Source organism: Sarcophilus harrisii, chromosome 1 (genome assembly GCF_902635505.1).
Source record: "Sarcophilus harrisii chromosome 1, mSarHar1.11, whole genome shotgun sequence".
Taxonomy (NCBI): domain Eukaryota; kingdom Metazoa; phylum Chordata; class Mammalia; order Dasyuromorphia; family Dasyuridae; genus Sarcophilus; species Sarcophilus harrisii.
In genome coordinates, this window is record NC_045426.1 from 57,497,669 (window position 1) to 57,511,262 (window position 13,594).

General features: G+C 46.4%; 1 protein-coding gene across 1 annotated transcript in view; it reads left to right on the forward strand.

The window, feature by feature from the left end:
- PLXNA1 (plexin A1) overlaps positions 1 to 13,594 on the forward strand; it is a 277,345-nt gene that overhangs the window by 169,920 nt on the left and 93,831 nt on the right. Inside the window, exon 10 of the mRNA XM_031964586.1 lies at positions 8,479 to 8,593. Coding sequence (XP_031820446.1) covers positions 8,479 to 8,593 — 115 coding nt within the window. The remainder of the gene's footprint in view (positions 1 to 8,478; positions 8,594 to 13,594) is intronic.

The following is a 13,594-nucleotide window of genomic DNA, read 5'->3' on the forward strand; positions in this document are numbered from 1 at the left end:
GAGGATGAATCACTGGGCCCTGCTTTTCTCCCTTCCCTTCCACCAATTCCAGAGTCTTCAAGGATGGAGTTAAGCCATTTTAAGCCATCTTCAAGTAGAGCATCAGGAGCCCCTTTATCTGGTGACTGGCTGAGGAATTAGACCAATGGAGTTCAAAGACGGGGTACTGCAGGCTGTGTGGCCTTGGTCACACCTATTAACCTCTCTGAGCCACTCCTCTGTAGGATCGGTAGTGCAGGCCCCCTTGGATAACCTTGGCCAGTGCCGTGCTGCAGAGGTAATTCCCAGCCTGCGAAGGCCATTCAGGTGAAAATGTTCATTGTTTTCACATTTACAGAGGGGGAGGCTCAGTAGATGGAGCGCCAGGCCTGCATCGGGAAGAGAGAGTTCAAATCCGGCATCACAGACACAAGCTTTGTGATCCTGGGCGAGCCATTCGACCCTTATTTTCCTCAGTTTCCTCGTCTGTAAGATAGGAATGATCATAGCACCCACATCCCAGAAGAATCGGGAGATTCAATAGGATGCTTTTAGAAAGTGCTTCCGCACAGGACCCGGCAGCACTGGCGCTCTAGAAATGTTAGATTTTAATAGTAATTAATGAATAACTTGCACAGCCCTGTAAAATGGGCAGTGAGTGTGTTGTGAGCCTCATATTACAGGTTGTAAGGAGGAGGGGAAGGAGGTCAAACAGAGACTCTCTGAGTCCAGTGGAGTTAAGTTGACTCTGGAGACCCTTTAATTTTGTAGGGACCCAGGCAGTGTGACTTAATCCAAGAGCTGCTGAGAGGTTTGAGCTGGTCTTTGAAAGCAGAGCTCCTGACCCAAATCTACAGAAGGGGAAAGGCAGAAAGGGGGCTGCAGAGGCCTTATGTGGAGCGTGTGGATGGTCCCAAGGGCAATCAGAGCTGGGAGGGACAATGGGGGCAGAGGATGTGAAGCTGGCCTGGCCCGGAAGGCTTCCGGGTGTGTGTCCTGAAAGAGAAGTGTCTGTGGCGGCCTTTTTGTAGTGGCAAGGAATGGGAACTGAGTGGGTGCCATCAGTGGGGAATGGTTGAATAAATTGTGGTATATGAATATTATGGAATACTATTGTTCAGTAAGAAATGACCAGCAGGATGATTTCAGAGAGGCCTGGAGAGACTTACATGAACTGATGCTGATGGAAATGAGCAGGACCAGGAGATCATTGTACATGGCAACAACAATACTACATGAGGATGAATTCTGATAGACGTGGTTCCCTTTAACAATGATCTTGTGATGAAGAGAGCCATGTACACCCAGAGAGAGTTCTGAGTATGGCTCATAACACAGCATTTCATTCTTTTTGTTGTTTGCTTGCAGTTTATTTTCTTTCTCATTTTTTTCTCCAGTTTGATTTGATTTTTCTTGCATAACAAGATAATTGTATAAATATGTGTGCATATATTGGATTTCTACCATGTTTAACATACATTGGACTACTTGCCATCTAGGGGAGAAAAAAGTGGAACGCAAAGTTTTGTAAGAGTTAAGGTTGAAAATTAAAAAAAATAAAAATAAAAAAAAAAGAAAAGTTGGGAAGTACTGTTCTGGACCATCCACAGGGGCTGGGAGAAGCTTCCCAGCCCCAGGCAAGCCCCATGGAAAGGTTAGAATTGCTGATGATTGTGGGAGGATATTTGGGAGCATGGAATGTGGCCTGCACTCCTACCCCATCCCCAACCCAGGCCATCCGCTCCTTTCCTCCCTTACTCTCAGATGATGTTGGAGTGAGGGAATGAAAGAGCACTTTCCTCCTGGTTTTTCCAGGATTATAAGAAATACTGAGGGCTGAAGAGGAAGGGAAGACTTAAAGTTGGTGAGTCCTATTATTCTTCCTTATAGTTTCTCAACCTCTCTCTGGGTCTCAGTCTTTCCATCTCTTACATAGGGATGGAACAAGACTGGGCAAGATGTGTTCCAGCTCACTGGCCTGGGATCCTCCTCCATAATGCCTTCCTTGGCCTCCAGGAACCTCTCTCCATTGGGCTTCTAAAGCAATGACCAAGTGTAGTCTTTATTCATAGAATCAAAACCGCTCTGTGTTCCTTTCATTGAGAATAACCCATCAGAGTAGGAATGCCAATATTATGATCCACATTTAACTGATGAAAACATTGAGGGCCATAGTAACACAGTTGTGAGTATTGAGTGTTATAGCTGGGATTTGGCCCCAGTCTAGCTCTCCACATTCTCTATCATACTGCTTCTTATCGCCTCAGAACAAGCTTTATTTATTTACTTAAATTATATATATATTTTTCCAATTACCTGTAAAGATAATTTTTAATATTTTTTTAAATAAAATTTTGAGTTCCAATTTTCTCCCTCCATACCTTTCTCCTTCCTAAGATGGTAAGCAGTTTGATATATGTTATATGCATATATATATATCATATATGTATCACATTTTTTTCTGAAATCATGTAAGACATATTTCCATATGAGTCATGTGTATAAGAAGAAACAGAACAAAAGAGGGGGGAAAGAAAATGAAAATAGTAATGCTTGATCTGCATTCAGACTCCATGTTCCTTTCTCTGGATGGGGATAGCATTTTCTATCATGAGCCTTTTGGAATTATCTTGGGAGAGTTTGGGAAGAGCTAAATTAATCCAAAGTTGATCATTGCACAATGTTGCTGTTACCTCTGTACAATGTTCTCTTGGTTCTTTTGGCTTCACTATGCATCAGTTCATTTGTGTCTTTCCAGGTGTTTCTGAAATCATCCTGCTCATCATTTTTCATAGCACAATAGTGTTCCATTATTACATTCACATATCAAATTTGTTTAGCCATTCTTTACTTGATAAATATTCCCTCAATTTCCAATTCCTTGCCACTACAAAAAGAGCTGCTTTAAATATTTTTTTTGTGCACATGGATCCTTTTCCCTTTTTTATGATCTCTTTTGGATACAGACCTGGTGGTCATATTGTTGGATCGAAAGGTATGTTTTGTGGTTTTATAGCTATGGGCACAGTTCCTAATTGCTCTTCAGAATGGTTGGATCAGTTCACACCCCCACCAACTGTGCATTAGTGTTGTAATTTTTCCACATTCCTTTCAACATTTATCATTTTTCTTTTCTGTCATAGTACTCAAGCTGACAGTACCTCAGAGTTGTTTTGATTTGCTTTGCTCTAAAGGTTTTAGAACATTTTTAGTGAAGTCACTATTTGATAAAATCATCTAGGAAAACTAGAAAAGAGTATGGCAGAAACTAGGCATAGATCAACATCTTACACCATATATCAAGATAAGGTCAAAATGGGAACGTGATTTAAATATAAAGAGTGATACCATAGTTTACCTGTCAGATCTATGGAAAAGGGAAGAATTTATGACCAAAGCTAGACAGAGAACATTAAGAGATATAAAATGGATAATTTTGATTATATTAAATTAAAAGGTTCTGCATAAACAAAACCAATGCAACCAAGATTAGAAGGAAAGCAGAAATCTAGGGGAAATTATTTGTGCAAATGTTTCTGATAAACATCATTTCATCAATTTATCATTTCTGATAAACAACCAATTCTCAAATATACAGAGAACTGAGTTAATTTTGTAAGAGAATGAGTTCATTCTCCAAATGATAAATCACTTGGATATGAACTGGCAGTTTTCTGATGAAGAAAATTCACTAAAATACAATGAAGACCCCGTTTTAGCCTCCCTGTGTCATTTTTTTCTCCTGTTCCTCATGTCCCTCCACATTTCTCTCCATAGCTCTCTCTGGATCCCAGACAGGGAATATTTTTCTCCTTCTGCTTCTTTTCTCCCTCTTCATCTCCTCCTACCTTTGTGTTTCTTTCTTTTTATCTATCTGTCTATCTATCTATCTGTTTGTCTGTCTGTCTTTCTCTTTTTATTACAGCTTTTTTATTTTTAAAACATATGCATGGATAATTTTTCAAACACCTTTGTGTTTCTTATCACCCTGTCCAACCACTGACATCCAGCACTGACCCAGCTTTCTTTTGAAGCTTATAACCGTATCAGCCTCAGCCTATCATATGGGTGTGATGATACCAACCAATATAAAATAAATATTGATTTACCTAATAAATCAAATTTCAATAATTGATTAGTTATCTAACCATATCAAGTGAAGTATGTGAGAAAGTGACATGGGATCACGGGACCACAGATCTGCAAAACTCAGACTTAGTCTCACTCCTGTACTTTACAAACTGAGGCCCAAGAGAGTTTAAGAATTAGCCCTTGATCGTGCTGGTAGTAAATTGCAGAGGCTTCGATGAAGTCCAGACTAGTGACTTGGGGCCAGCTCTTTTTTCCCCTTTTCCCCCACACTCCCCCATATCTTGATGCTTTGTCCCACACTGTCAGATGAGTAGTGTACACAGAAAGTAATGGGATGGGATATCGAATGAGAGCGAGTTAATTAAACTGGAGGGGTCAGGGGAAGATTCAGAGAGGAGAGGGATTTGGGTGATAGTTTTATCCTATCTAGCATCATTGAATTTAGAGCTCAAAGGGACCTTTAAAAAAAGTGTTGAAATCTTTTGTTTTAACATGACCTTCATTTCCAAATATATCCCTTCTACCTCCCATCCCTAGAGAATAATCCCTTGCAACACAGAATTAAAAGAAAGGAAATAAAAGTTCAGTAAAACTAGCCAGCACATCAATGGATCCTGAGAATATGCACAGTCCTGGCTCTGTTTTACTTTATTTTTACATTTTTAAAAATAAATGTTTACTATTACGAGAATTTGTAATCTGCCCCTTATTCTGCTCCCTCACATTGGGTAACAACAACTCCCTCTCCTTCAGAAATTAAACTTTCAAAATAAATGTGTTGTCCTCCGAAACTGTTGTCCCCATTGTCTAAATGTATCTGCCTCTTCCTTTTAAGTTCATCACCTCTTTGACAGGGGGTGAACCGAGTGTTTTATCTTCAGTTCTTCAGCCTTATGGGTTCTCACTTCATTGATCAGACTTCTGAAATCTTTCTCTATAATAGTTGTTTTTCTCTATAATATTGTTGTCATTCTACAAATTGTTCCCCTAGTTTTGCATTAGTCTAAATAGGTCCTTCCAGTTCCTTGTGAAATTGTCATCTTTGTCATTTCTTATGGCCCAATAATATTCCATTATATTCACATATCATAATTTGTTTAGCCGTTTCCTACCAGAAAGACAGCCCCTTTGTTTCCAATTTTGAGCTACCACAAAACGAGCTATTATAAATCTTTTCGTACATATAGGTCCTTTTCTTTTTCCTTTGATCTTTTGGGGATTATAGGCTAAGTGATGAGAAAGCTGGGTAAAAGGGTATGCCCAATTTAGACATAGTTTCCAAAATGGCCAGACAATTCACAGTTCCACCAACAATGTACTAATGCTTCTGCATCCTGTAGTCCTTCCTCCATTTGTCATTTTCCTTTTTTTGCTATCTTTGCCAATCTGATCAGTTGGAGATGGAATCTCAGAGTAAACTGAGGCCCTGAGTGTTCTGTCACAAGCAGAATTTTAGCCAGCCCAAAATTTAGGTGCTTTGCCTAGAAGTCCAATCCTCTTTAATAAATAATAATGAAGATAACTAGATGGATTAAAAACCTAAATTCAAATCTATCTCAGACACTTACTAGCTGTGTGATCCTGGGCAAGTCACTTCACTCTGCCTGCCTCAGTTTCCTCTTCTGTAAAATGAGCTGGAGAAAATGAAACCCTTTAGGTTCTTTGCCAAGAAAACCCCCAAATGGGGTCACAAAGAGTCAGACTGAAACAACTGAACAACAGAAATAAAGTAATAATTACTAGCAATTTTATAAAATTTCAAGGTTTACAGAGTACTTTATAAATATTAAATTGTTATCATCTTTTATAAATGAGGAAACTGAGGTAGACAGAAGTTAAGTGTCTTAAAAGTTCAGGGTCACACAGAAAATAAGTGTATGAGGTGAAATTTGAATTCAAGCCTTCCTGATTTTTCACTGTAGGAAGGTGACTTCCTGCCTTTCCCTGGTATTTCTCATGTCATTGAGAACTGAAGAAGAGATACATAGAAGGTACTCGATGAGCAGTTTTGTAGAATGAGTGATACAAGGAACTTTTGGCTCACGTTGGACCCCTTCCTCATTCGCCCAGATTGTAACACTGGGATATGGCAGAGTCCATTTTACTCAGTCTTTAGATTCCCATCCTGGAGATAGTCATAGAACAGTTCCATAATTCAAGCTGCTTCTGCCTTCCCTGGTATTCATATTAGTACTGGAGATGGCCTTCCCCTCCCCTGGCCTGATCAGTCCTGGGCAGTTCGGCTAGTCCTGGGCAGTTTGGTCAGCTCTGGGCAACTCGGTGAGTCCTGGGCATCTTGGCCAGTCCTGGGCAGCTCGGCCAGTCCTGGGCAGTTTGGTCAGTCCTGGACAGCTCAGCCAGCCCTGGGCAGCTCGGCCAGTCCTGGGTAGGTTGGTCAGTCCTGGGCAGTTTAGTCAGCCCTGGGCAGCTCGGCCAGTCCTGGACAGTTCGGCCAGTCTTGGGCAGCTCTGCCAGTCCTGGGCAGCTCGGTCAGCCCTGGGCAGCTTGGGGAGCCTTGAGCATGGCTAGTCCTGGGCAGCTTGGGGAGCTGCTTCAGGTGGGCGGCTGGCCATCTGACTGTGACCTCCTAACTCCAGCCCCTTTGGGTGACTGATTGAGAATATGAGCTGGGATTGGGGGTGAGGGAGGAGCAGCCTTTGAGGGGGAGGTCTCATTGTTCAAGAATGGGCCATTCTTGGGCCATTGTTCAAGAAAGAAAGAGAGCCCAGTCCTTGGGGGTGGCCAGTCCCAGGGTCTGCTCCTGACTCCCTTTGTGAATCAGGCTGGGGTTTCTTCGGAGGCCTGAGCTTTGACCCCGACTCGAACGGCCTCTTGTTTTGACTCATGTTGGCCCGAGCTGGTTTTTCATTACCACCCCCATCTCTTTTCCATAATAACATGTCAGAGCCCCCAACTCAGCCCACTTAGGGGAGCTGGACAGTGCACCCCTAACAATGCAGTTTGTTTAGTTCTTTATGCTCGGCGTTAGGGAAGTCAGCTGGAAGGGAGCTTCAGTCAGTGAATACGTACCACAATGTAGAACACAGCGTTGTTTTTTGTACTATTTAATGTTATGTAGATGCTATAACACAGAACACATCAGAACTAGAAGAGACCTTTGAGTGTGGAATGTTAGTATACAGTGTGATATATTTGGAAAGTGCAGTAGCACATAAATTCATTCAAAAAATGGTAAATGGGTATTTTCTGGTTTTATGTCCCTTTCCTCCCAAATATATTCTTCCCCAGGGAGCCATCCCTTGCAACAGAAACTTAAAAAAAAAGAAGGGGGGCAGCAGTTTAGCAAAACCAACCAAGTCTGAATGGATGTAGGATTCCATACTTATAGTCTCCCACCTGTATAAAGAAAGGAAAGAACATGGTCATTTCCTCCTAAAGGACAAACTATCATTATAGTTAAATAGCCTTCAGTTTCCCTTCTTGTGTGTTCTTTTTGGTTGTATTGTAGTCACTTTGTAGATAGCATTTTCCCGGTTTTCCTTATTTTTCTTTGCATCAGTTCTTAGACATCTTCTCATGTTTTTCTGTAACACATGTTAATTCTATTTTTTTTCCCAAGAAGGTATTTTAAAATGTCCTACTGACTCCAAGGTCAGAATATATTCAAAAACTATTTTGGTTTTTTCTTTGCAAATTTCATTATTATTTTTTTATTAAAGCTTTTTATTTTTAAAACATATCCACAGGTAATTTTCAGCATTTTCCCTTGCAAAACCCTGTGTTCCAGAATTTTTTCTTTTCCTTCCCTCCCCTAGACAGCAAGTAATCCAATATAAAACATGTTAATTCTAACAGAGAATTTGGATTTTAAAAATCACCCTCTCTGTTTTCTAGTGGAAGAAACTAGCATTTTGGTACAATGGGGAAAGATTCAGGGTGGAGCATCTTGGAAATGTGAGCTAGTGTGGGTTAATGTGAGATACTCCTTGGCCACCCCAATTCCCCCCTTCCCCCCAACCTGGGAATCTCACATTTAAACCAGAACAGGTTGTAGTGTCATCTATCTTTGACCTCTCATCTTGCAGAGGAGGAAACTAAGGTCCAGAGAGGTTTAATGACCTACAGGGAAACCAAAGCAAATTCAGGATTTGAACCCAAAGCCTTTGGCTCCAAAGCCAGTTTGTTCTCTGCTGCAGTTTTGTGCTGAGTCAGGCGTGAGGGCTGTGAGTGATAGTGGAGAGGGGTAGGAGTCTGGAATGGCTGTCGTGCCCTGGGGATGGTGGAGAGGGTATGGCTGGCCAGCAGGTGGCCCAGAGGTTGGCGTGTGCCCTGGGAGATGGCGGAGAGGGCACGACTGTCCGGCGGGCGACCCAGGGGGTGGAGGGCGGCCCAGAGGCTGGTGGGCCCAGGAGCAATGACCCAGTGGCCTTCTCCTTCTCTCTGCAGCTGCCTGTCCTGCGTGAATGGATCCTTCCCTTGTCACTGGTGCAAATACCGACACATCTGCACCCACAATGCAGCCGACTGCTCCTTCCAGGAGGGCCGGGTCAACGTGTCTGAGGTAAGGCTGCCGCTACCCCTCCTTGACCTGTCTGAGGGCCATGGGCTCAGAGCGGGTGGGGACAGCCACGATCCCTCCTCCTCGCTTAATGCAGAAGGCAACTCGGGAAAAGGGAAGAACTTATCCAGTACAAAAGTACCTGAACCCGGGGCCATCCCAGTGTTTCTCTGTGAGCCACAGTGGGAGAAACTGTGGTCCCGGCCCATGAGATGTGGACAGTCTGCCGCCACAAAGTATCCCAAACGCTCCTAACCCGTGTTCCAAGTTCTAAGCTCCTGGTCCAGTCTGGTGTTCTGGGTCTCTTCTGAAAGTTCTACACGCTCCTGTTCTAGGCCCTAAGGTCCCTTCCAGGCCAGCATTCTGCTCTTTAACTTTCTGTAGTCCTAGAACAAACATTCTATGGCCCAGCAAAAAAAAAAAAAAACTGAGAACCATAGACTTTCATTGTCTCCTGTCTTCTCAACTTGCTGCCAGCGGAAGCTCACGTGATCAAACACTGTTGGCCCTCGTGCTTCCCCTACTGCATCTGACCTGGAGACTCCTGCCCTTTCTCTTTCCCTTTCTCTCTCCATCTCTGTCCTTCTTTCCTATTACTTTATCTTTCTCTCCCTTTATCTCTGTATCGTCCTCTCTCTCTCTCTCTCTCTCTCTCTCTCTCTGTCTGTCTGTCTCTCTCTCTCTGTCTCCCCTCCCCCTCTCTCTCCCTCCCTTTCTCTCTCACTTTATCCATTTCTCTCTCCTTCCTTCACCCTCTCCATGTTTCTGTCTCAGTCTCTGTCTGAAAGTATCCCAGGGTGGGACACGAGTCCAGCCTTGAGCATCCCCCCTTCTGATGACTGGTTGCTAGGAGCCTTGCATTTTACTGCTCCTGCGTCGTCCTGTCAGGTTCTTGGAGTAATTCTCCATTTCTCCTCCATGGTTCCAAACCCTTTCCCCTGGGCAGGCTGGACAGACCCCTCCCTATTTGCCTCTGCTTCTAGATGCGCACCTTCAGCACTCCCAGAGCCTTCCCTTCTCCAGGTTACATGCCCCTCGTTGCTTTGGCAGGGCCCAATTAGAATGGTTGGGGAGAGAGGCCACGGGATTGTGTTAGAGCCCTGCTGGCTGCGCTACCCCGCCCCCTCCTCTCCCGAACAGGTCTGGGATTGCAACTGGAGCCCTCCACAGGAGCTGGGGAGGGGGGGGGGGGGGCGAGAAGCCAGTTGCCCTGGAAGGGCGACGGCTGCAGTGCCCAAGGACTTGTACTCAGGAGCCAAGAACAGGGAAGGGGATAGGAGCTCCCGGCCTCATTTGGCTTTACAGGCCAGGGGCTAGTTGCTGCCCTGCAGGAGAGACCCTGGAGATCTCCTCACCTCCCGCTTTGTACATCACCCTCGGAACTTCTGTGGGATAGTGGACATGGTGGAAAGAGCCTCTCTTGGAAGTCGTTTAAGCAAAGCCTGGCTTCGGGGCCAGGGGGTCATGTTTTAGATTTGGGACAGAATGAACCTCAGCTCCTCTCCTCACTTAAAGAGAGGGGGCGGGCCTGGAGCTGGCCACTCAGCAAGCCCGGACCGGAACCCCATGCGCCAGTGATGCTGCGGGGCCGACCCTCTGGCTCCCTCTCAGTGTGGCCGACCCTCCGGGTCCCCCTCGGCACAGCCTCTGGAGGAGAGCCGGCCACCGCTGGGCTTGGGGAAAGGCCCGGGGCTCACCCAGCCTGCCGGCCGTGGTCTTTGGGGTGCTGGCAGTGGGAGGGAGGCTTGTTTCCATGGCTTCCTGTGGGGTGAGGAAACTTGGTTTGATTAACTGGCAAAGCAGCCTGTCTGTTCTTGGAGTAATTTGAAGCGCTGCTTTGTAATTGATAGTAATTAGGTAGTAATTATTTTGGTGCCTGGGTGAGGCAGCGACTTTATTTATGTCTTAGTGGCTTTTCTTAGAATCGTAGAATCTTAAGGTTGGAAGGGACTTTACATGCAGGAGGCTGGCGATGGAGGGCGGGACGGCATACTGGGAGATTGCCCGTGGTCACTGCGTCCAGCGGCCTCCTCTGGCCCTGAGGGAGGCCCCTAGTGAGTGTGAGCTGGGCCCCAGTTGGCCAAGCCTTGGAGTGCTGCATAAGTAGTCCCGCTGCGCTGCCAATGGGTGCTACGGGCGCTCCTGCCCCACTGCTGCGCTGCTAGTGGCCCCCGCCACCACGGCTGCTGTCATCATTACCACTGCCACGACTACTGCCTACTGCACCTCCAGTACTACTAGTCACTACCCACCCCACCATTACTATTCCCTAGTACTACCACCATTACCTACCTATTACCCTCCCGCCACCCTTTTACTAGTACTCTTACTATCACTACTAGTACTACTACCACCACTACTACTTCTTGTACTACCACTACTACCCACCACCGCCACCATTACTAGTACTGTTACTACCACTACTGTTACTACTACCACCACTACTACTACTAGTACTACCACTCCTACTCACCACCACCATCATTAACTACCCACCACCGCCACCATTACTAGTACTGTTACTACCACTACTGTTACTACTACCACCACTACTACTACTAGTACTACCACTACTACCCACCACCACCACCACTGTCAGTACTAGATACCCAAGACTCTCTAGTCTGACTCACCCTTCTCCCCCAACTCTTTTTATTCCGACAGCTGGGGCACCCAGGAGCGCACTAGGCCAGGCAGTCCCTTTTAACCGGGCTGTAGGAGAGCCTTGGAGGTGATCAGGCTGTCAGGGCTGGGGGTCCGGGGACACCGTTCCCAGGTGACGTTGGCGAGCCCTACTGGGCCACGTGCCCCCCTCACATGGTTTAATGGAGGAGCCGGTCCCGAGTGCAGGTGGACGGGGCTTTCTCAAGCTCTAGGCCCCCTGCCCCTCTGGATATCGGGGCTACTTTTGCCGCAGGAGACACTTGCCCCTTTAGGCTTTTCTGGCCGTGGGATGGGCCGAGGGACCGGAGGACCCTGGGATGGCGCATGGACACAAGACCCGCCCACCCACGTTCCTGGCAGGGAAGGGTCAGTGAGAACGGCTCCGGCTGGTGTGGCTTTGCCAGCCACAGGCCCTTGGCCAGGCCGGACTGCAAGGGGTCGGCAGAGCCGTGGCTCGGGGCCTCCTCCTGGGGCAGGGCCTGCCTTTCCAGGGTGGTGGCAGGGACACCGTGCTGGCAAGTTGGAGCGGGACGTCTCAGTGGCCGGCGCTCTGCGGCCACCTCGCCAGAGCCAGGTGCTTCCTGTTTTGAAGTGGGGGTGGGGGGCGGGTTGGGGAGCCGGGGCCAAGAGGGGTGTGTGTGGAATGCAGCCGGAAGGAAATGGAAGTCCCCGGGGATGGCCGGAGAAAGGAGCTCCAGAGTGGGGGGCCTGGGGGCGAGGTCGAGGCTGCGTGGAGTGTGCTCCCCAGGGCCGGGGTAGACAATGGTCTCTGTTCTCCGACCCCTTGGGGACTGCCAGGGCCGGGCCAGCCGGAAGCGGGGCCATGGGAGGCTGTTACATGGAGGAAGAAGGGGAGAATCCAGGTCCAGGCCGACTCTCTGCCGAGCACCCCCTGTGTACCCGCCCCAAGGTGCCCTGGAACCGGAGGGAACCTTGGGACATTGAGGGCCAGAGCCGGAAGAGTGGTTAACAGGCAACATTAGACCTGGAGCCTGCTTGGGATTCGTCTCTCCTCTCCTGAAGAAAGCCGGGGGTCAGGCAGGCAGTGCATACTTAGTAAGTGCCGACTGTATGCACAGCCACACAATTCCTAGGCCTCTGAATCCCTCTCCTTTGACCCTTGGAAATTCAGAATTTCACTGGGATTTGACCAAATCAACTTGTCAGTTGTCAAGACAATCCATGTGCTCATTATGCATTTCTGATGATGACCCCTGTTCAGAGGGACGAGAGTTCAGAGAGCTCTGCATTTGTCAGGGAAGACTTCTTGGAAAGGAAGAGAATAAGCATTAATCTAGCACCTTCTGTATACCAGGCACTGTGCTGAATGCTTCATGATATTATCTCATTTGATCCTTAGGTCACTTTACAGAGGCTAGGATTAGTTAAGTGAGTTGCTCAAGGTCCCCCAGATACTTGTGTCTCAATTCAGATATTCTTGACCCCGGCCCAGAGTTCTATCCATTCAGACCACCTGCCTGTCTAGGAGTGAAGTATATGATTCTTTTATTTTTTTCCACCCAAATTTCTGATAATTTTCTTTATTTCTTATGCAGTTGCTATGAATTCTCCTTTTTTTTTTTTTTTTTTACTTTTGACAGCAACAATTTGATTTTCCTTTTTTTAAAAAAAAAGATATCTATCTATCTCTCTATCTATTTTAATTTTGTGTTCTGCTTCGAAGTTGGAGAGAGGCAGCCTTGCAGAGTGCTCAGGACACAAGATGGTCCCAGCTCTGGTCCTTGACCTTATTGAGGAGATTCCGTTTCCTCATCTGTGAATTATGAATAATAGTTCCTCTCAAATCAATCACTTAGAAGCTTATTTATTAGTATTACTTACTAGGTAGCAGGCAGACGGCTGACCGCCGGGGATATCTTATGTAGGTGCTTCTTGTGACTTTGCAAACTTTAAAGCTCACTAGAAACATGACCCTAACCCTGATTCCAAGGGGATGCTGTGAACAAAGACTTGGCAGTGGGCATGAGGAGGCCTGTGACACGTGTGATGGGGGAAGTGGTGAAGTTTGTGCTCAGTTTGGCCCAGGGGACATATTGGACTGAAAAACAAAATCAGCTCCCTTTATCATTCTTTACCCTTTACAGAGGCCTCCGAGGGCCCTCCTTTTTTTAGAGGAATAAGGTTTCTGCTAGAAGTCTCTTCTTTGGGGGCCAGAATGGAAGAAGGGGGGCTTCTCAACTCTTTGAGGGAGTTTCTGGGGTTCCCCTACCTGCCTTGGGGCAAGGGAAGGAACATCTAGAAAATGCACCCCCTGAGAGCCTTCTTTTTTGCTTCTCATCCTCATCTCCACCGGGCAACACAGCAGGGGAACAAAGGTAG